This window comes from Archocentrus centrarchus, chromosome 24 (assembly GCF_007364275.1).
Source record: "Archocentrus centrarchus isolate MPI-CPG fArcCen1 chromosome 24, fArcCen1, whole genome shotgun sequence".
NCBI classification, from domain to species: Eukaryota; Metazoa; Chordata; class Actinopteri; order Cichliformes; family Cichlidae; genus Archocentrus; species Archocentrus centrarchus.
Genome location: NC_044369.1, coordinates 3,495,806 through 3,517,900, shown reverse-complemented (window position 1 = coordinate 3,517,900; position 22,095 = coordinate 3,495,806). Strand labels below are relative to the sequence as shown.

Here is a 22,095-nt window from a genome sequence, read left to right as displayed (position 1 = left end):
CCTGTGGAGTTTCTGGGTGTCATGACTCAGATATCCACTCGTGTGCATCTGTGTGCAGTTTCTCCAAAGAGCTTTACTTCCATAAAGTAGAAAACAAAAGGTAAAGAAAGACGGCTAACTGCATCCCTGCTTACTGAAGAGAAAATATCAGATCAGAGACGCTCTTTCATTGTCTTTGCATCTTCAGCCAATTAAATGCCTGAAAACACATGTTATATATTATCATGAGAAACAACTGATGCGGTTTCTTGTTTTGATAATTAAAAGAACTCCCATTGTCTCAGCTCTATAATTGCTAAAATGAAACTATTTTTAATGCCACAAACACCTATATGTAAGTACATATACATAGTACATATACACAGTACATATACACAGGCAAGCTCATGTAGAATGTGTGTATGTACACGAGGGTGTACACAAACTCAAACTCATGCTAAATGTTTCCGCACAAGTACAAATATGCATAAACACGGACTGCTGCACACAGTCGGTGGCAGTCAGAGTTGTGGAAGTATAAAGCATGAATATATAAGCAGCACGGGGGTGAAGCGTCTCTCCCAGCAGTTCCAGCCTCATGTTTTTCAAACAGTCAGAAAACTCTGGAAAACATGAGTCTCTCCGCTCCGCTGGGGGATCGCAGCAGCTCTAACAAGGAACCAGAGGAGCCCAGGCAGTTGTTAAAATAATAATATTTTTTCTTTAGAAAAGCATCCTCTTCTTGTTGTTTTTTTTTTTTTTTTTTTAAATCCCTGCTTTTGTTCAGCTCTCACACCCGTTTCCTCATTCACAGCTCTACCAATAAGAGCCAGTCTTCATGTGTGGATCCGCTCTGAAGCTATCGAGCCTTTTCTTCCTTTTTTTTACCTTTTTTTTTGTCGTGTTCTGCAGGTTAGCCTGTCACAGAGACTGGATTGAGCCTTCCTGGGAGACAGTGTTCTCCCTCTAATGTGGGTGTTGGAGTTAGTTTGGAAGATGCTCTTGCTTGTGTTAATCCTCGGGGAGATTTGCAGTATGTGTGACAGCCTCGCCCCCTCCTCCGCTAATTATAGTTATTGTATGGCATACTTTCAAAACCAAAAGGAAAAAAAAAAGTAATACTTCATTTCTGTTTTCACATCATTATTTAAATAACATGGATGGAGACACTTTTAGAGAAAGAGATTCAGAAGGGGATGAAATCCCATAAATGTTCAGATCAGAATCTGCAGTCACATTTGTTTACTTGGTCACTTTAGAAAGAATATTATATTGCTCTGATAGTAACACATTTATACTGCTCTTTCCCTTTAAAACTGCGACTCTCTGGATGACTTTAACAACCTGGCCATCTGCCTCTAAATGCAGATTTCAGGTACCCTCACAGAAACTTTGATGTTCTGCACATGCTCACCAAAGAGAAAAAGGAGCTCCCAAAGTAGCTTCTCATGGCTGATTAACCCTGACAATCAGCTCTAGGTTCCTTTTTTTGAAGTCCCAAACTAATTTGTTGTTTATTTGGTGCACATTTTAATTTACTGCTTATTGAATTAGCCCTAAAAACATCTGAAGGACTTTAAATAACGTCTCCAGGATTTGCGGAGTATTTCATCACGTACCTCTGTCCGAGGTGTGTGCTGCTAGCAGTCAGGACTTATTCCTGCACACGTCATGTGTGGAGTAGAATTGATTTTCTGTGGAAATGCAGCAGAGGATCTCAGAGAAGACTGCTTCACTAACAGAAGTGTTGTCCTGTAAAAGTGTCTCGACGTGTTCCTTAGAGACTCTTGATAACATCCAGCTGTTAACATAAAGAAGATGTTTGCACGTGTGGATGTGTTAGAAATTAGAGATTTACATGTCTGATATGAAATGATGTAAACACAGCACACGTGGCATGCAGAGTAACAAGGTTAATTCACAGACTGCATTAATTATTTTTCCACTTCTCCTTTCCGTATAATTTGTAATAATGTGTTATAGTCGTTTCCATTTATTTAATTTGTCATTTGTGCACTTCGTATACGACACACAGGCACTGTGACGGTTTCCCAGAAATTTCACGCAGCACACACATTCCTGGAACATTTCCATATTGTGCCTTTACCTCACTGTAAAGAGGTATATTATTTATTTATCAGTTTACTTCACTATAGTGAGGGCTAAGAGTTTGGTTAACCAGAAAACACAGAGCAAGTATTTTAACTAGTTACCTTAACAGCCATGTTTCCAATGAGCAATTTTATGCTGATTTAATATTTGATTCAGACCACCATGTGTGGATACAAGTAACAATTGTGTAACAGAGGTAAGTGCTAAGTTGTAGCACAAGAGTAGCAGAGTTTTTACCAGTATGATGCAAGTCCAGAGACTAGCTGGGCCAAAGTCACAGACAGCACAAAACATGGACGTAGATTCCAAGTCCGAAAAATGAAGCACCTTAAATCTGCATTCTGTCTGAAGGCCACCAGGTGGCGATAGCTGCGGTTGCAAAAAGAAAAACAGCTTTTTGATTCTGTAAACATTTTCCTGATAAGTTTATGGCAGGGATCCTCAAATCCAGGCCTGGAGGGCCGGTGTCCTGCAGGTTTTAGATGTGTCCCTGATCCAACACACCTGAATCAAATGGCTGAATTACCTCCTCAGAATGCAGTCAAGTTCTCCAGAGTCCTGCTAATGACGTCTGTATTTGACTCAGGTGTGATGAAGCAGAGACACATCTAAAAGGTGCAGGACAGGGGCTCTGAAGGCCTGGATTTGAGGATCCCTAGTTTATGGGCTCAGTCAAAATGGAGGATTATCCATGTTGTGCTTGTTGGCTAATGACTTGTGACTGACAACTCGTTAGCCAATGAGGAAGCGGTTTCACAGTCAGACCCACCTTTCCCCATCAATGTCTGTTTTGGTTTTTTAAACCAAGATAACCTCGAGGCTTCAAAACAGGACGTCAGAAACAGTGGATGAATGGATGATGTCACAGTAGCTATGTCCACTTTTTGTACATCGTCTATGTCGGCCACCCCCACTCCCCACTGTTCCCCTGCTGGTGAAATGTATCAAGGAATTTTTTTAAATATATATTTTGAATGTTTTGGTTTGTCTGCACAGGAAGTTTACTGTTTGTCTCCCTGCGACACATCAACACATTGGATTCTTACCGCACACCACAAAGTCACAAGTTACACAGAATTTTGTTGAATAAGATTAAAAAGAACCACAAACGGGAAAGGAAATGCATTTATAAAATAGACTGGGAGACTTCTAATAACTGGTTAAAGGTCAGCCTCAGAGAGTAATTCCTGGTTTCTGTCAGTTAAGACTGTAAGACTAAATTAATTTCCTTTAATGCTCATCATATGAGCATTGGTAACATGTCCCACATTTTCCCCACAAACACAAACATACCCACACAATGATGGAAATTCAATTTGTTGAGATCTGACTGACATAAACGCACTAGATAAATGTCATGATATCCACTTACGTTCACAAATTATTGTATTTTAAATCTGTGACTATTGTGTGTCTGCGAGTTTCACCATGATTTGTAACTCTTCCAGCAGCATAACCTTTGTTACTTTTCTTCACGCCAGAAGGCGGAAATTATTGTCTCTCTTATTATTAACAGCATCTGTACAGCTGTAGGTGCAAGTTGTTCCTCTGCAGCTCCACAGTTTTACAAATACAGTGTTTAGAAATGAAACATTTACCAACCAAACATTAGACGACCCCAATTATATGTAATTATAGATTTATAACAGAAGTGAAGATGAGGCCATTGCCTGGCTACTTTTTAATCTTCTGCAAAGTCCACCCCCCCCAAATGCCTTTCAAGGATTGAACCTGCCTCATTTAAAATAGTTGAATCCACAGAAACTATTCATTTGAGCTATTCATTCATTGGAGTCATTGACTCGGAAATTTTCCTAATGGAATTTTCCAGTAAAAGGAGAAATGAAGCATTATCAACTGTCCCTTGCTGTTTCTTCCCTCTTTTCTTCTCTTCCTCTCATTCAGGAGAAATGAAATCCACTGCTCCCTCATTCACCGTCGGTGTGTATAAATATGTAAATGGCTGTTGCCTAACCAGCCAAAACTAGGCCATCTTCTCCTCTGTGAACACCTGAATAGAAGTGAGACAGAGATAGTGGATAGAGAAGAAAAAAAGGAAAGGCCAGAGGTGAAAAGCTTACCAAAATATCTTCCTCCAGCAGGCGTGCTGCTCCTTTGCTCAGATTAAACTGACATTGTTCCATATCATGCCGCCCACGTAAAAGCAGAATGATATTATACTTATAATTCCCACATTTATTCCTGAGAATCGCACATTCTTTTTTTTTTTTTATAACAAAAGGTAACTTTTCAGTGAACTCTGTTTGCATACGCTGAGCACTTTCCACTGTTGCAAAAGAAGTTGATGATTCCTTTATGTTTGCAGATGCACAGAGGAGCACAGGAAGTTTAGACCATTAAAAGCAAACAGCAGGAACAGAGTCCTGAGGATGCAGCGCTTGGGGGCAAGTGCGAGTTTAGTTTTAGGCGATTTCACTGTTTTGCTTTTGTGTCTCAAGTGGAGTAATTAGACGAGTCTCTGATCTCGAGTAAAAACTAATATTCGGGAAATTAGTTTCAGTTTTATTTATACAGAACTGTGCAAAAGACTTTTTAATGTGGTCGTGAGCAACAGTTCTCCAGGTTCTCAGTCCAGTTCTTGAACCTGGCCATTTCCAGAAGACTTTTTTTTTTAAGGCACATAATAAAAAAAGTACCGAACTTAAGGGATGAGCCTGTGTTGTGTCTACACATAACAGATAAGTTAGCAAAGCACCAGTTTGAAGTGATAGCTTTAGGCGCTTTGTTACCAGCAGCCTGTTGCAAAAACACATAATTTGTTCCCGTTTCTTTAGCTGAATCTATGAGGTATGTCAATTTATGCAAAAACTGGGCACCAGGTGTTATGGGCCTCAACATTATTGAAGCGGTGTGGGATACAGAATGGGACCAAAGGCAGCCAACATCCAAAAAAAGAGCTTTGAATGTCCTTCAAGAAGCCCGGAGAACTTTTCCTGAAGGCTGCTTAAAGAAATGACAAAGTTTATTCCTTTCAGGGATCATGTACAAAAAGCATTAATCACATAAAATGAAAAGATGCTTTGTACCAGATTTAGCTCTCAGCTAATTTCTATCTGCACACGTACACACACACTCACACACACACACACACACACGTTTCCATCTCTCTTGTCTTATAGGCTGCATTTCCATGTATATTTGTATGTTTTAGGAAATTACTGCACCTATTTTTCATTTCCCAGGGCTCAAGACTGTTGTACCATACTGTATGAGGCCCCTTATGCTGTAAGGTTAAGACCCACCGGCTCTGATGCTAAGACTGTAGTATTAGAGGGGGAACCCCAATGATCTAATTGTGATAATAAGAAGCAAGAATTCCTCTTTTAACAGGAAGGGTGTAATACTGAGACCCAGTACCAGTTGTCGTTGTTTGGACCCAGAAGGTTGTAAAGGGCTGTTACAAAAGCAGGCTTTAAGTGAGGAGTAGGTGGCAATAAAGTACATGATTTATTAACAAAACCTTTATGAAACAAAATAAAACAGTTTGAGGGGATTCGAGCAAACGGAGGGAAACCAAATCACCTTCTCTGTCCTCTCCTACTCAGTCTCTGTACTTGAACATTTACACTTTTTTGCCTCTGTGCACCACCGCAGTGGATTTCAAATCAGACAATCAAGCTGTGACTGAAGGACAGATTTTTCAGCTCTGCCTGAAGTTTCGAACCCACAGACGTCACCAAATGCTACATTTCTTCCCTAGAGATGTTCTACTAGGCCTTCACTGCAGCCACCTTCAGTTGCTGCTTGTTTGTGGGTCTTTTTTTAATTTAGTTTTGTATTTAATAACTGATATATGGAAGCTTGTTTCTGCCACTAAAGAAAACAAATTGCCATCTGTAACTCAAAATTTTGAGTTGTTTTCTCAAAAATTCTGACTTATTAACTCAAATTTTGAGTTACTGATGGTGATTTTTTTTACTTTTATTTTTATTTTTAGTGGCGGAAACAAGCTTTCGTACTGATAAACATATTTGACAGGATCTTTTGCTCATCACACTTTAGTTCCCGTCTGCGGTCTTCCAGGCCTTCCTGTGTTGCCTCGGAGTTGCCCGGGACCTTCCTCCTTTTTAAAAATGTACCTGATTGATGATTTGGCCATTCAGCATTTTTGCTTTCTCTCTTATAGCTTCTTATAGTTTTTCAGCCTAACGAACAGCTACCAAATACAAATTCAACACGTGGAGTCAACTTCTTTTTTTAATTCATCATGGATTAGTGAGAGAACAGACCTCACCTGGCCATATAACTGTTCTTTGGTCAATTGTCCAATTACTTTTGTGCCTTTGGAAATGGGGGACTGTGTATAAAAACAGCTGTAATTCCTGAACAGTTTGTGCTGAACTTTTGTTAAATCCTTTGAATTAAAGCTGAGAGTCTGAACTTGAAACACATCATGATCAGTTGAGACATAATCCACTGCAGTGGTGTACAGAGGTAAAACTAGAGGGTCCTACCATTTGCACAGGTAGGGAAAGGGTGGGCAAAACACAAATAACCAGAATATAAATAAAGATAATCATAAAGATAATACTTGTCCCTGATGATATATAACTTAAATGTTACTCTCCCTCCTGCTCTTGTGTCCTTTTTACTCACTGCTCAGGACCTAATATGCAGAACCATCTTTACTAACACAAATTAACAGCTGATTCCCACAAAACACGGGTGAGCCACAGAAGAAGTAAATGAAAAAACAATCATCAACACAATGAACTCAATTCACAATGAATCCAATTAACAAACCAAATTGAATACCAAAATAAATGATAGAAACGCATCATGTGATAATGGTAACAATCACACACCCCATTAATGATGCTGGGAAGCAGGAGGACAGATCGCTGTGTAAACTTTGATGAGACTGTTTCCTCTATGACAGCAGAACACTTGAGGTGACTCAGAGCTGCAGCATCGTTTAGCGTGTTTGCTTACCAAGGTGAACCAGGGCATCCACACATCTTGACAGGTCATATTTTCCCCACCATACGTCAAGCTTTCCAATATTTGCTGCTTAATGATTGTCTTGGTGTCTGTCTTGGTGGACTTGATTTTTAGAAATCAAAGCGCAAAGGAGAGTGACACCAGGTTCACTGGAGAGGCAACCACAACACAATCCCCCAAAGGGAATGGTTTAGCAGGTGGTGGCTTCAGACCATAGCTCTCTCTTTATCCCTCTTGGCTGATTTTTATCAGATTTTCCTTTTTCTTAGTGTCCTCATTACTGCTGGTAGCATGAGACAGTACCTGCAGCCCATTCAGGTTGCCTGGCTAGTCCAGCTTCTCTGGGATGGAACATGAAACGAGGTTTGCTGTGTCACAGTCTCAACCAGTATCTGCTCCTTTGTGCGAGGAGGAACAGCACTGCTAGAGCCCTACAAAATTACCTCCAGGGGGCTCCTCATGTGCATGTTCCTGACCAAAGTGTCAGACTCCAGGGTGGCGTGAAGCCCAGCGTCCTTTAGTGGGATCTGTGTTCACAGACCAGCACCATGCAGACTGATTGGAGACCCTTCACCACCGGCACCCTGTTCTCTTCACAGATGATGCTGCAGGCAGCATTCGCCTCAGCAGACTCTTAGTGTGCACCTGCTCTCATCATGCATTCCCTTACTTTTTTTTTTTTTAAAAACAGTATAGTTTACTCATCTGTCATATTTTGTACTGATATGCATTCTGAAAAGACACAGAAGAGAGTTATGTATGAATCATTTATGCAAGTAATTATAAACCAGCTGTTCAGTGTTTGTGCTGGAGGATCCAGATCAGTGACCAACGTGTTCCATCGAGAGGAGAAACCATTTACCAGCATGTGACAGAATTCAGTCCCAAAACGATCTCCTCTCGATTGCAAAGTCTCTGTGTCTTTGTGTCGGTGAGTTTTCTGCCAGGAGGGAGACATAGCTGGACAGGGGGGCACAGAAAAAGGCTGAGAGGCAGAACAAGTGAAGGACAGAGGGAGAGAAAAGTGTTGGAGGTGTTAATCGGAGGCTGCAAGCAGGTATGTGTGTGTGTGTGTGTGTGTGTGCGTGTGTGCGTGTGTGTGTGAGAGCAGGTCTGACAGTATCTCAGGGCTACATCAGGGCCCATTAGTATTTTGCAGCACGAACACACATTTTGACAGGTCGGCCGCCACCGCCTGCAGAGAGGGACTGTGTGTGTGTTTGTGGGTGTGTGTGGGTGTGTGTGTGTGTCGGTTTTGACCTCCCCTTTCATGCGTTTATCTCACCTCCAGATGAACTTTGATGAGCCAGCGTACACTTTCACAACCACAAACACACAAACAGCAGCCGCTCCTCATCAAATATAAATTATTTTCCCACCATCTGAGCAGAAATATTCACTAAACACACTTCTCATATGCTATCATTTTTTTCCTCTCCTCTTCTTTCCCCTTTTTTCCCTCTTTCTCTTATCTCTCTCTTTTTGCATTGTTGTGCTTTTGTTTCCTCTGGGTCTTCGTCTCCTTTCCTCTTCATCACTTTCCTGTTAACAAACTGTGGGCAGAACAGAGCGATGCAGCTTCAGAATGGGCTTTATGGAGGGAGTACACGGGGAGATGTTAAAGGTCCAGTTTAGTGTTTTTGGCTGATAAATGAAAACGTTTCTGCCTTTTTTGCGTTTGTGTTTCTTATTTTTTATCTCCAGTGGATGAACAGATTTTTTTTGTGATTTATGTTAATAATAGATGTTAATTGAGAATCACTTCTGATCACTTCTTATTTCTCTTTCTTTCTTGTAGCCTTGTTTTTTTCTTCTGCTTCCATCTTTTCAGTCTCATCTATTTTCCCTCTGATGTCTGTTTCCTTGTTTTTACAGCATGGACATTTCTTCATTTCTTTGCTCTCTTTTATTCCTTTTTAACTTACAGTACACTTCCTGCTCTCCTTTCCTTTAATCATCCCTCTCTGTATTATATCATAGATTCATTTTCTTGTCACTTTGAATCCCCTCATCTTCTTCTCTCCTTACTTTGTCATCACAGCATCTCACATCCTTTTCTTCCTCTTCTCCTCTTCTCTCACACCTAGTTTGTATCTCTGTTCCCTCTTCTCCATCTTTTTTTCCCGCATTCCCCTGCTTCCTTCTCTGTTTGTGTGTGTTCTCTTTAGCTTTGACGCAACAGGGAGGTAACACACACACACACTAATACACACGCACACACAGACACGCACACGCTTTGGGAGTATAAAAGCTTGTTCATATCAACTCTAACATCAGTCAACTGTCAGCACAACTTTTATCTGTACATCTCTGTCTCTCTCTCTCTCTGAATGTCTGTCACTGTCTCTCGACCTCAATCATTTTTCATTCAGTCTCTCTCTCTCAAACGTATACACGCACACACACACACACACACACACACACACACACACACACATACAGACTCTCACACAGAAGCGGCTCGTCTTTATCTTCTTATCGTTCCTCTCTGGTAGAGCTGCTGAATAAATCAACTGCAGCAAAAACCAGAGATGGAGACAGGGAGATAGGGGGATGGAGGAGGCAGAGAGGGGCATGATGGGATATGATATGACAAATATATATATTCCTGCTCTCACCCAGAAAAAGGGAGAGACAATGGAAAAGGAAAGAGTAAAGGAAGAAGGAAGAAAAGAAGCAAAAAAATACAGAAAAAAAAATCTGAATTCAAAGAAACAATGATTGCAATGATGTTCTGTGTGTGTGTGTGTGTGTGTGTGTGTGCGTATGTGTATCCCAAATTTACCCACATATCAAAAGTCACATTCACTTCCTTGCATTTCATGTAAAGTTTGACAACATGCAAATGTGTCAAGTGTTCCTACTAAACTACGGCAGCAGTAGCATAAAATAGTACTCCACTGTGAAGTCAGTAGGGACTCTGTGTAGCCTATTTTACCTGTTATACAAGGGGTTTGTGGAGCATGAAGTATGCACACTCATGTACACACATCAATGTGATGTGGACAATATACCTAATGTGCAACCCTGTAAAGGCAAAAGTGCCTTTCTCCAGTCACTTGTTTTATAATATGCCATTTTTGTGCCATCATGGAAGGACAGGCCTCTGCACGGCACCACCAGCAGGTACCGTAGAAGAAGTGGCTGATATAGAAAAATCCGACCAATGGCTGGACAAAGCTGGACTGACTGACAGCACAGAGGTACTAATCCTGGCATATCCCTGAGACAATCCAGCACATAACAGCATGGTGCAAGATGCAACAGGCAGGTCATACATGGAACGCTATAACCAAGTTGCTGGCATAGTATACAGGAAAATCTGTGCCGAGTATGAGCTGGAAGTGCTGAGGCCAAAATGGGAGAATGATCGAGCTAAGATCCTGTGGGACTTCCAGATACAGACGGACAAACTGGTGATGGCTAACCAACTCAGTAAATACCAAGGGCTCAGGGAAGAGCTAGAGAGGATGTGGAAGATGAAGGTAACAGTGGTCCCTGTGGTAATCAGAACACTCGGGGCAGTGACCCCCGAACTGGGAGAGTGGCTCCAGCAGATTCCTGGAACAACATCTGAGATCTCTGTCCAGAAGAGCGCAATCCTGGGAACAGCTAAGATACTGCACAGGACCCTCAAGCTCCCAGGCCTCTGGTAAAGGACCCGAGCTGGTAATACATACACGTCTCAGTAGCACATCTTATGACCTCTCCTGCAACACACCTGGGGAGGAACGTTTTCATCCCTAAACCGACTTAGGTGATCACCATCTTTCATCACATTTACGAGCAAAGTCCAATCCTCCAATCTCATTGTACATCCTGTATAATGACAATAAAGGCATTCTATTCTATTCTGGGGCTGCTGATCATAATCTTTCATTTTTCTTTGAGGAAATCAATTTTAATATAATTTATATAGATGAAAAAAAAAGGCAGGAAACAACAGTAAGTGTAAAGTTTGTGCTATGAGGAAAAAGAGTTAAAAATTCAAAAAAACTACAGCAGACAAACAAAGTGAATCCAAGAATACCAAGAAAATGAACCTGAACAGAGACTTTCTCGTCTCTGTTCAGGTTCAGGTTCATCTTCTATTTTTGGGGTTTTATTCTTGCCTCCCAAGTGGCCCCCTGTGTCTTATCTGTGGGCCACTTGGGAGGCTAGAATTAAAAACCCCAAAATAGAAGGAAAACACAAGAATATGAATAACTCTCGATAAACAGTAACATTAACTAGAACGTACCCATTAGTCCTCATTCTATGTAAGGATCCTAGAGAATAAAAAGAAGATCAGAATCTCAACAACTAGAAAACACCTGATAATACAAAAACCTCAAAGGAGCTCAAAACCCTAAAAGAAACCCAACCCAAACAGGTATCGTGAGAGAAAAGGGAAACCAAAAAAAGGACTGTGTTTAACTTCTGAAATCTGCTTTGGAAATATTGTTTTCCTACTTCATCTCTGTTCCTCCAAACACCAAAAAAAAAAAAAAGAGGGAGGGAGAGGAAAAAAAAGAAAAGAGAAATCAAATTGCGAGTTAATGAGGTGCTGATGGTATTATTTCACAGCCGGGTGCTCGTGCGCACTGACTGATGCTGCGTGCCGACCTGTTAATACAACAAATTAGGAGTTGCGCTTGTGTTCTAACCCACAGCAGATCTCAAGAGGAGGTTCGATGTTTAGCTCAAGGACACTCAGATGATGCACACCGAGTTGAACCCACAAAATACTGGAAATGTGGCACAGAAGAACTGCTGGTACAAAAACTCGGCTGATTTGATATTAGTTCTTGTTGAATGTGTTGTGAAATAATTACGCATGACCCAGCTGACTCAGTCTTGGTTGTCTTCCAAGATTGGAAACAATGTTTATGTTTAGTGGATGAATCCATAGGCACTGTTATCTGAGGCATGAATGTGGGTAATGAAGGTAAACTTCAGAGACTTTTAAAGTGTTTTTGGTATCTTCTTTTTTCACGTCTGGAAAGTAGATACGTCTTTTTGCCTTAGATTTTTCTGTCAAAAATATATATATCTTATCTTTTAAGCTATAAAATTTGGCAACAACAGGGAGGAGCTCACTGATCCTTCTTCCTGGGAAATATGTTGGGTCTTGGTTTTTTTAAGCACTGTGATATGAACATGCTTGGAGATAGTCGTGAACTGCTGCAACACTCGTAAATTTAACTCAGTGTTACAAAATGAATCGCGTCGCCTTTAAAGCGATCAAATAAAGTGAATCAAAGACAGCAGATTTCTGATCAATCGGAGCTGCACTTAGTGAGACTTTTGCTTACCTACAAACAGTAAATCAGTCATTTCTGTTCAGATTTTGTTTTAACAGCCTGAACAGCTCGAAGGGGAAACAATTCTTTGGACAGATGAAACCGAGATTAACTTGAACCAGAATGATGGGAAAAGAGAAGAATGGAGAAGGAGAGAAGTGGTTCATGATCTGAAGCATACCACATCATCGGTCAAACATTATGGCATGGGCATATGTGACTGCCAGTGGAGCTGGGCCACTAGTGTTTATTGGTGATGCATGCAGGATGAATTGTAAGCTGCAGAGGGCTATACTCCCTGCAAAACTGATCAGACAGCACTTCACAGTTCAAATGAATAACGGCCCAAAGCAAACTACAAAAGCAACCCAAGAGTTTCTCATGGCAGAGAAACAGGATTTCTTCAGTGGCCAAGTCATCTGATCTCACCCCAGTAGAGCATGCTTTTCACTTATTAAATACAAAACTGTATGTCAAAGGCCTAGTATTTGATCTGCCACATTCTTATAAATAATGCCTTCTATATTTCACATTTTGTATTGATCCTCTTGTAACAGTATAACACAGGGAACTTTTTTTTAGATCAAAGGAAATGGGTAAAACCAATCACATTTTTCTTGCTTATGTGTGGAATTTTTAATTGAATATTCTGACCTCGTCGCCTTCTGCAAACAAATAATGAAACACATTACAGAAGTAGATTAGGTGAGCTGCAGAAAAGCTCATGTTCGGCTGGTTAATGGTGCAGTGTGTTTAGGTATACACACACACACACACACACACACACACACACACACACACACACACACACACACACACACACACACACACACACACACACACACACACATTTGAAAAAGGTGAGCTTCTTAAAAATAAAGGCCAGAACAGACCAAGCAGACTGTTTCTGTTGGAAAATGTCACCAATCCATCAATCTGATAGGTAAAGGCCAGTCTTCTCATTATACAGTGCGTCTGGACGTGCGTGTGTGTGGGTGTGTGTGTGTGTACATGCCTCTGCTCTTTTAGAAGAAAAGGCTGCTGACCCAGCACACAATGCTTTTCAATGTATTTTAATGAGCATAGTGGTGATCATCTATAATTCATTTTCAGCATGTCTGGTCTGATCACTTGGTTACTGTATGTGTGTGTGTGTGTGTGTGCTTACATGTATGTGTTATGGTATACAGCTGAAGACAATAGCACTCTGGTATCTTTTAAAATAAAGTAATTCCAGGAATATAGGAAATAATCTCATATTAATCACTGAAACACACTCTGTCTGTCTGTCTGTCTGTCTGTCTGTCTAATACACCAGGGTCACATGAGCCAATGTGTGAATCAAGGTGTGGGTCATTACGGTCACATGGTGTGAGTGGTAACATGTCCTCCAATCCAAACAACAGTACCAGTTGTTTCTGCAGGCCCTGAAATATGAGTGTTTCCAAAAAGAGCACTTCTACCCGTGGCTTCTCGTGGCATGTGGTTTTATATATATATTAAAAAAGGGATAGTTTATTTATTGTTTTAATGTTTGTGGTTGCAATTTGTGCCAGTTAGTCCACGTACACCTTTCAGCACTCTGAGGAAATTCATAATTACGTATTTTTTCAGGACTTGCCGGAGAAAACTGAACACGTTATTCACATGCACTTCCGTACATGACCGCTTAATTTCATTTTAAAAGGTAGATATTGGTCTGCAGAAAAGACCAGTACGGTTGGAGGGCAGGCCCACCCAAAGAGATAAACTTCCATGCATCATTACGTGTGTGGTGAAATATTTCAAGTGGGTTTTCTTGTTTTTTTTGTTTTATTACTATAGTCAAAAGAAGATTGTCATTTCCATTGTTAGTAATTTTATATTTGGTAGCATGGGTTTTTTTTCTATGTGGATATATGGAACACCAGAGGCAGGGAGAACAGCAGCACCCACAGGACAGAGCAGACGTGCAGTGACAACAGACGTGACACTAATCAGTCAGACAGAGCATGGAGGGAGGAACTAGTATGGAGGTGGTTTGACAATTAAACATTAGATGGACACGAGCTGAGCCGTCAGCTGATGCGGTGGTCTCACTGGTCATGGTGGACCAACCCAAATCCTCCCGGCCCGGCCAAATTTGTTTCATCATGATTGGAAAGTCAACACGCTGCACTTTGGGAACTGACAGTGAGCTCAGCTGAACAAATGACAGTTTATGGTCGTTTAGTTGGAGGATTCTTCGCTCATTCAACATTTACTGGACTTTACCTTCAGAACAGTTCATTTTTATCTGTCTTTCAATTAATCATTTTACAATGTGACATGCTTTTCCCTGAGTCTGTGGATTGCTTGTATTCAGTAATGGTTCTCTCTTTCTGTAGGTGCACCACTCTTCACTACGACTCGGACCTTCCTTCAACCTCCATCATCATCACCTTTCACAATGAGGCCAGATCCACTCTGCTGCGTACCATTAAGAGGTAAACACACATCTGAGACTTTTATACAGCAGAACTCATTGGTAAAAAATTGTGCTACATAGCTCAGAGAGGGATCAGGGAGGATTTTGGGTATTAGTTTTTAAATATTAAATTGCATCTTAGATGGTGGCTGATAAGCACAGAAACATTCAGCAAAGCCTCCACAAACACACATACGTTTACACTCTCTTGACCCTCAATCTCTGAACCATCATTCTGTCAGCAGGTTACCACAACCACATTCAGCACAAACAGATACACAAACACACACATACAAAGTTTTGGCCTGAGTTCAGCTCATTATACCAGTCAGTCAGCAGGGACTGGCTACGTCTCTTCACTATCACAGAGGACATTTTGTGGTTTGTGTGTGTGTGTGTGTGTGTGCGTGTGTGTGTGTGTGTGTGTGTGTGTGTGTGTGTGTGTGTGTGTGTGTGTGTGTGTGTCCCTTCAGCCCTTCTCACAGCTCTGCAGTTTTCAACCAATTAAAAGACAATCTGTCTCCCTGGGCCCCTCTGCTCCCTTTGGCTCTGTGTGTGTGTGTGTGTGTGTGTGTGTGTGTGTGTGTGTGTGTGTGTGTGTGTGTGTGTGTGTGTGTGTGTGTGTGTGTGTGTGTGTGTGTGTGCAGTGGTGACTTGGAGCTAGAAGTAGTTTAGCTGCCTTGTATTTTTACTTTGTGAATTTTGAACGTTGGTGCTCACCAGGGTGCTGTAGATCCTCTGAAGCTTCCACGCTGCTTCAGTCTGCTGTGCTCGGCATTAAAACATTTACAGATAAATGTACATTAAAGACATTAAGCTGTGTATTATTTTTATTAATTCACATATTTATGTATTTTTACTGCCCTTAAATACCACTTAATATAACAATAAAATACGTTTTTTACAACAGAAATAACAGGCAGCATGAGAATCATGGTTTTGATGGATACAATCTTTTTCCAATCATCTAGTGTCCAGTTTTGGTTTGACATTTAGAGACGCTCATCAGTTTGACACTCAAAATAAACTTTATAAAATTTTGCCCTCAAAGAATAATGACACACAATCAAAAAACTGTGCTTGGGGACAATCTCTCCCTAAAGCCATGTTGTGTGTCGCTGGTGTTTATTTTTTAGAGACGTGTTCAGATCTTGAATACATTCACACTTTGCAGCCCTTTGTGTTGTGGGTGTGGCTGATGATTGGGTTGAAATTCAGCTCTGTTAAGCAGCAATTCCTGTTTTTGTTTACACTAAAGGAGCGGTGTCTTAACAGTAATTGGCCACTTTGACAGCAGTACTTCAGCTGGTGTCTTTACAGGGAGAGTGACGCACACTTAACTGAAGCCCAGACGAGTTAAGGGTGCTACAACAGATCACTTGACATTTGCAGATTTTCTGAGTCAGTGCAGCTGACAACAGCATAAACAGGCAACAGACAGAAATTGGTGATGATATGAGTAATGAAACAGGACCTGTGGAATATCTTGTCAGTTGGAAGCTGCACATGCAACTGTTTTTGAGAGAGAAATTTTGAAACAAATGTATCAGTTGAGATGTTATCATGTTGTTTGTTTGTTGCTATCACTGCTTACTAATAGTTTCAAGGGTTTAATATCATTACAGGCTATCAAAAATGTGGCTAAACGTACCCTGAATGTTTCGGTTCTTTGTGGTCCTGCTTAACTGCATTATAGAGTTCTTGCTAAAGACCTTGCTAGACATTTCCACAAGCACACGAATCCCAAATGTGTATAAAGCTGCCCCGAAGAAAAGACAAAACACTAAACTGAGAGTTAAAATATTGAACTGGAGAGAAAAAAAAAGCTTCAACATCACTCTTTGTCCTTATCCCGACATCTTCACTGGCTCACGAAAAGTTTCCAGAGATTTTGGGTTTAGTGAAACTTTGTAGACTTTTCTTCTTTTAAGAGGCTTTAAAAGACATTCAGTCATAGACAGCAGACAATTGAAGTCTAATTTCAAGAGACAATATTCAAGCTGGAGAAAAAAAAAAGAAAAAAGAAACACTTGAATAGCCAGATAATGGAGAGATAAGTTTTCTTTTTACTATCTGCAATCATGTTTTGCTTCAAGGACTCTGAAAACATTGAAAATGTATTGAATGCCTACAATTACATTACAAAGGGCTGTAATTTTAGACCTTTGTGTGCTTTAGGGCTCGGCAGTATGCATGCTGAACTTTAATAAGTTTGATTGGAGACAATGATGGGTACTTTGAAAGCTTTTCATCTTACGATCAAAGAGTTGCTTTCTGAGGGAGACCCGGGCCTTGTCGATATTTAATCAAGGTCTGATCCTGAAAATTGATCTCATCTTCTCTGTCTCCACTGGGCAAGAGATAAGCAGGCTGCATGAGGGAGAGAGAGAGAGAGAGAGAGAGAGGGAGAGAACGACAGGAAAAAGAAATGTGGAGCTTTTGGGATATTTGGTTTTAATAGATTTAGCTTGTTTTGGTTCTCTGTGTGTGCGCGCGTGTGTGTGTTCACGTAAAGCAGCCTCTTGAGCTGCAAAGGCTCGATTTTTTTTTTCCAAAGGAGCATCAAATGGAAATGGGGGAATCAGAGAAAAACCGTCTCCAATACTGCAAATATTATTGTATGAGATCAGTGCTGTTATGTCATGTTTACTGTGGCAGCACATACAGATGAAGACTATATATATATATATATATATATATATATATATATATATATATATATATATATATATATATATATATATATATATATATATATACACATATATATATATATATATATACATATATATATATATATATATATATATATATATATATACATATAAAATCGAGTTTAGTGCATTTCCCTGTTCGTTATCTTTTAAACTCATTTTACATCTGCAGCCAGATGCACACTGAATGTTAATTGAGTGGAGAAAAGGGTTAATTAAATGTCCTGGTGTGATATTTGTTTTGATATCCAGCCTGCACTTATCATGTGTTTTTGTTTACATTCGTTCAATTAACCGCTGATTGTGGTTCATTTTTTCTCTCTGTGTGAGGGCACTCTAAACACAATGACACGCAAACTGCATTAAGCTACATCCTTCATGTGCCGAGCAGCACGCACACGCTGGGTGTTATCAACATATCTGTTACACGTGCTGTTTTTGCAAAATAAAGCACAAGATTGGTTGAGAAGGGACTCATTCTCTTACTTTGAGGGACATTTTTCCATTTTCTGTTGACTAGCAAACAGCTTTGTATAAAATTATATATATTTTCAAGTTAGTGCTGTTAAATCTGGAGATGGGCACTTTTGAAGTGTTTTGTTGTTGTGGAAACATTTTAGGCACAGTTACACACTCAGCAACATTTTTAAACCCCTTTTTTTTTTTAAATAGTCCAACAAAATTAAACTAAAATGTAACAGAAATGTAAAACATTAACAAAATTAGCATGAGGAAGCAGCTGGTCTTTGCTAACCCTGTTCATCATTGCTGAGTCAGTTAGAATGGAGGGTTCACCTGTTTTTACTGCTTTTATTGGTTATACTCAATACTTAAAATATACATAATTTTGATTTGAGGTGTCTGCAGATATTTTTGCTTGCTTTTGTAATATTAGAAAGTGAATGAACCACAGTCTTTGTACCAGTTTAACAGACTTTCCTTTTGTACAGTTTGAATGTATTTCTTTAGTAAGGTCGAGCTTTAAATTTGCCTGGGAGATAAACCTCAGGGAGGCATCTAATTACCCACTTGATCCATCAGTCAGTCTGTAATCCAGCCAAGCAGCCATCCTGCTCCGCTCAGCAACCAGCACTCACTGGAAGTGTAGAAATGCCACATCTAGATCAGCACCAGCTCAGCACTTTCTGATTCAGTGGTCCTAAAAAGTGCACAGTAAAGAGTCCAGATCACTTCCTTTACAACTGATCACTCAGGATTTATTAGGCAGAGGAAGAGGCAGATTTATAGTCCCTGCTTTCTTCTGGAACTTCACTGTTTTTATTAATCCTTTCTCCCACTCTCTTGGCCCCTTGTCATATACTTGTACCTGAATCACTATCCCTTTCATTTTGACCTAAAACATTTCTAGCCATAAGAAAGTGTTTCTAATACATAGGAAATACCATAATTTTAGATGCAAAAAAGATATATGTTTAAAATGCACTGGATTGTTTGATGAATGTGCATTGCTGTTTCTGTATACACTGCTCAAAAAATTAAAAGAAAACCTTTTAATCAGAGTATAGTTTCATCAATTAAACCTCTGGGATATTGATGTGGGCAGGTAAGTAGCAGAGGGGGTTGTTAATCAGCTGCTTTGGTTTTCATGACATTAACAACAGGTGTACTAGAGGGGCAACAATGAGACAACCCCCAAAACAGGAACACTTTTGCAGGTGGAGGACACTGATATTTCCCTCCTCATCTTTTCTGACCCCCCCCCCAGTTTTGCATTTGGCCAGGGTCAGTGTCACTGCTGGCAGCATGAGGTCATACCTGGACCCACAGAGGCTGCACAGGTAGTCCAACTACTCCTGGATGGCACATCAATATGAGCCACTGCCAGAAGGTTTCTCCCAACACAGTCTCAAGAGCATGGAGGAGATTCCAGGAGACAGACAGTTACTCTAGGAGAGCTGGACAGGGCTGTAGAAGGTCCTTAACCCATCAGCAGGACCAGTATCTGCTCCTTTCTGCAAGCAGGAACAGAATGAGCACTGCTGTAATGCTGGTTGTGACATCGTTCAGTTTGGTGATGGTCTGGGGAGAAGTATCTATGGAGGGATGCACAGACCTCTTCAGGTTGGGCAACAGCACCCTGACTGTAAGTAGGTATTGGGAAGATGGTGCAGTGGGTCCTGGGTTCCTCTTGATACCCGGCCTCATGTGGCAAGATTATGCAGGCAGTCGCTGGAGGAATTGATACCACAGACTGGCCCCCACAGTCGTCTGACCTAAATCCAATAGAACACCTCTGGGACATTATGTTATGGTCCACCTGGTGCCGACAGGTCGCACCTCACTATCATGGAGCTCAGTGATGTCCCGGTCCAGCTCTGGGAGGAGATCCCCCAGGACATCATCTGTCGTCTCACTAGGAGTGTGCTCCAATGTTGTCAGGGATGTATACATGCATGTAGGAGCCACACAAACTGCTGAGGACCATTTTGAGTTGCTGCAATGACATTTTGGCAAAATGGACCAGCCTGCTGCATCATTTTTTCATTTAGACTTTGGATTCAGTCCTCTGCAGGTTGATCATTTTCATTTCCATCAAGCAATGTGGCATCCTTTCATTCCAAACACAGTTTTTATCCTTATACATATCCAGCATTTTCCCATTGAGATCTGATTTGTTTTCAAAGTGTTCCATTTTTCTGAGCAGTATATTACAGGTGCTGGTCAGAAAATTAGAATATCATGAAAAAATGGATTTATTTCCGTAATTCCATTCAAAAAGTGAAACTTGTATATTATATCCATTCATCACACACAGACTGATATATTTTAAATGTTTGTTTCTTTTAATTTTGATGATTATAACCCCAAATTCAGTATATCAGAAAATTAGAATATTACTTCAGACCAATACAAAAAAAGGATTTTTAGAAATGTTGGCCAACTGAAAAGTATGAACATGAAAAGTATGAGCATGTACAGCACTCAGTACTTAGTTGGGGCTCCTTCTGCCTGGATTACTGCAGCAGTGCGGCGTGGCATGGAGTCAATCAGTCTGTGGCACTGCTCAGGTGTTATCAGAGCCCAGGTAGCTCAGATAGTGGCCTTCAGCTCTTCTGAATTGTTGGGTCTGGTGTATCGCATCTTCCTCTTCACCATAGCTTATAGATTTTCTATGGTGTTAAAGGTCAGGCGGGTTTTCTGGCCAATGAAGAACAGGGATACCATGGTCCTTAAAGCAGGTACTGGTAGCTAATTTTATGACCAGCACCTGTATATAACCCCAACATGTACAATCGTGTGAAAAAGAACATTTTCACAGGGCTCTCTGCAGGACATCCTATTATTCAGTAGCTTCCTTTAGCACCAGTAGGTTGGAGTAAATATTTTCTATATGATTTTATGTCTTTCACATTGCTGTGGAGGGATTTTGGCTCACTGGTCTTTACATCATTGCTTCAGTTAAGTGAAGTTTGTGGACATTTGTTCATACACTGTCACATTTTAATCAGGTGCAGGTCTGGACTTTAATTGGGCCATTGCAACACCTTGGTTCTTTTCTTCTTCAACCATTCTGTCCTGCTGCACGACCCAGTTGGGGCCAAGCATTAGCTGTAGGACAGATCGCCTCATATTTGACTCTAGAATACTTCAGTATACACATGAAGTTCATGGTCGGCTCAATGATTGTAAAGTGCCCAGGTCCTGTGGCTGCAAAACACACCCAAAATCCTCACCCCTTCATCACTGTGCATGACAGTTGGTATGAGATGTTTCTGCTGTGTTTAGTTTTTCTTAAATTTGCCTCTGTACATTATAGCGAAACAGTATCATACCACGAGGAAGTCCCTGCAGATGGAAAAATCTTCTTTTGACTATAACAGACCTCAGTGAAATATGTTTTTTAAATCAGACAGGATTTAATGTTGCTGAATACCGAACCTTTCCTAGATAAATGTATTTGGCATCCGCATTCGCTCAGAATAATTGTTGTACTCAGCATGTAAATGATACTGTAACATTACATATCATTAGTAATGAGACGCTTTTCCATCTAGATACCATTCATTGCTTCCGTGAGACATTAGATTAACACTGATGAGCTTATACATACAGCATCGTCTAAATAAACAGTCATGATGAGAATGTAATTAGTGACTATAAAAATAGAACTCTGCAAATTAGTGGGGACAAGACTTTATTTAATGTGGACAAACTAGCACTTTGATTTCAGACTGAGGCTGATAAATGTAGATGTATAGTGGTAGATCAGCACTGATGAGACAGTATTTACTGGGTGCAGAAATATGGCATAATGCATCACTGGTGGCAAGACAGAACAGAACATATCGAGTGGCTGAATCAGGATTTCCTTCCAAGAGAGAGATTTTCTACAGATGGATTTAAGACGTAGTGAAAAGGGCAAAATATACAGTTTTTAAAAAAAGATCCATCAGCATTTAATACCATATATTTTAATATTGCATTGATATCAAAAATATTTTAAGAATATGTATTTAAGGGATATTGGACATCTGCATAGAAAATGTCTCATTGCTGTCAGAGATCCTGATAGAGAAATAGGTTGGAGGAAGATGGCAGGATGTGGATGAATGGAAAGATCGGTAGATTCACAAGTGGA

General features: G+C 40.4%; 1 protein-coding gene across 1 annotated transcript in view; it reads left to right on the top strand.

Moving 5' to 3' along the window:
- galnt14 (UDP-N-acetyl-alpha-D-galactosamine:polypeptide N-acetylgalactosaminyltransferase 14 (GalNAc-T14)) overlaps nt 1-22,095 on the top strand; it is a 222,261-nt gene that overhangs the window by 124,127 nt on the left and 76,039 nt on the right. The window contains exon 3 of the mRNA XM_030721305.1: nt 14,702-14,800. Within this exon, the coding sequence (XP_030577165.1) occupies nt 14,702-14,800 (99 nt within the window). The remainder of the gene's footprint in view (nt 1-14,701; nt 14,801-22,095) is intronic.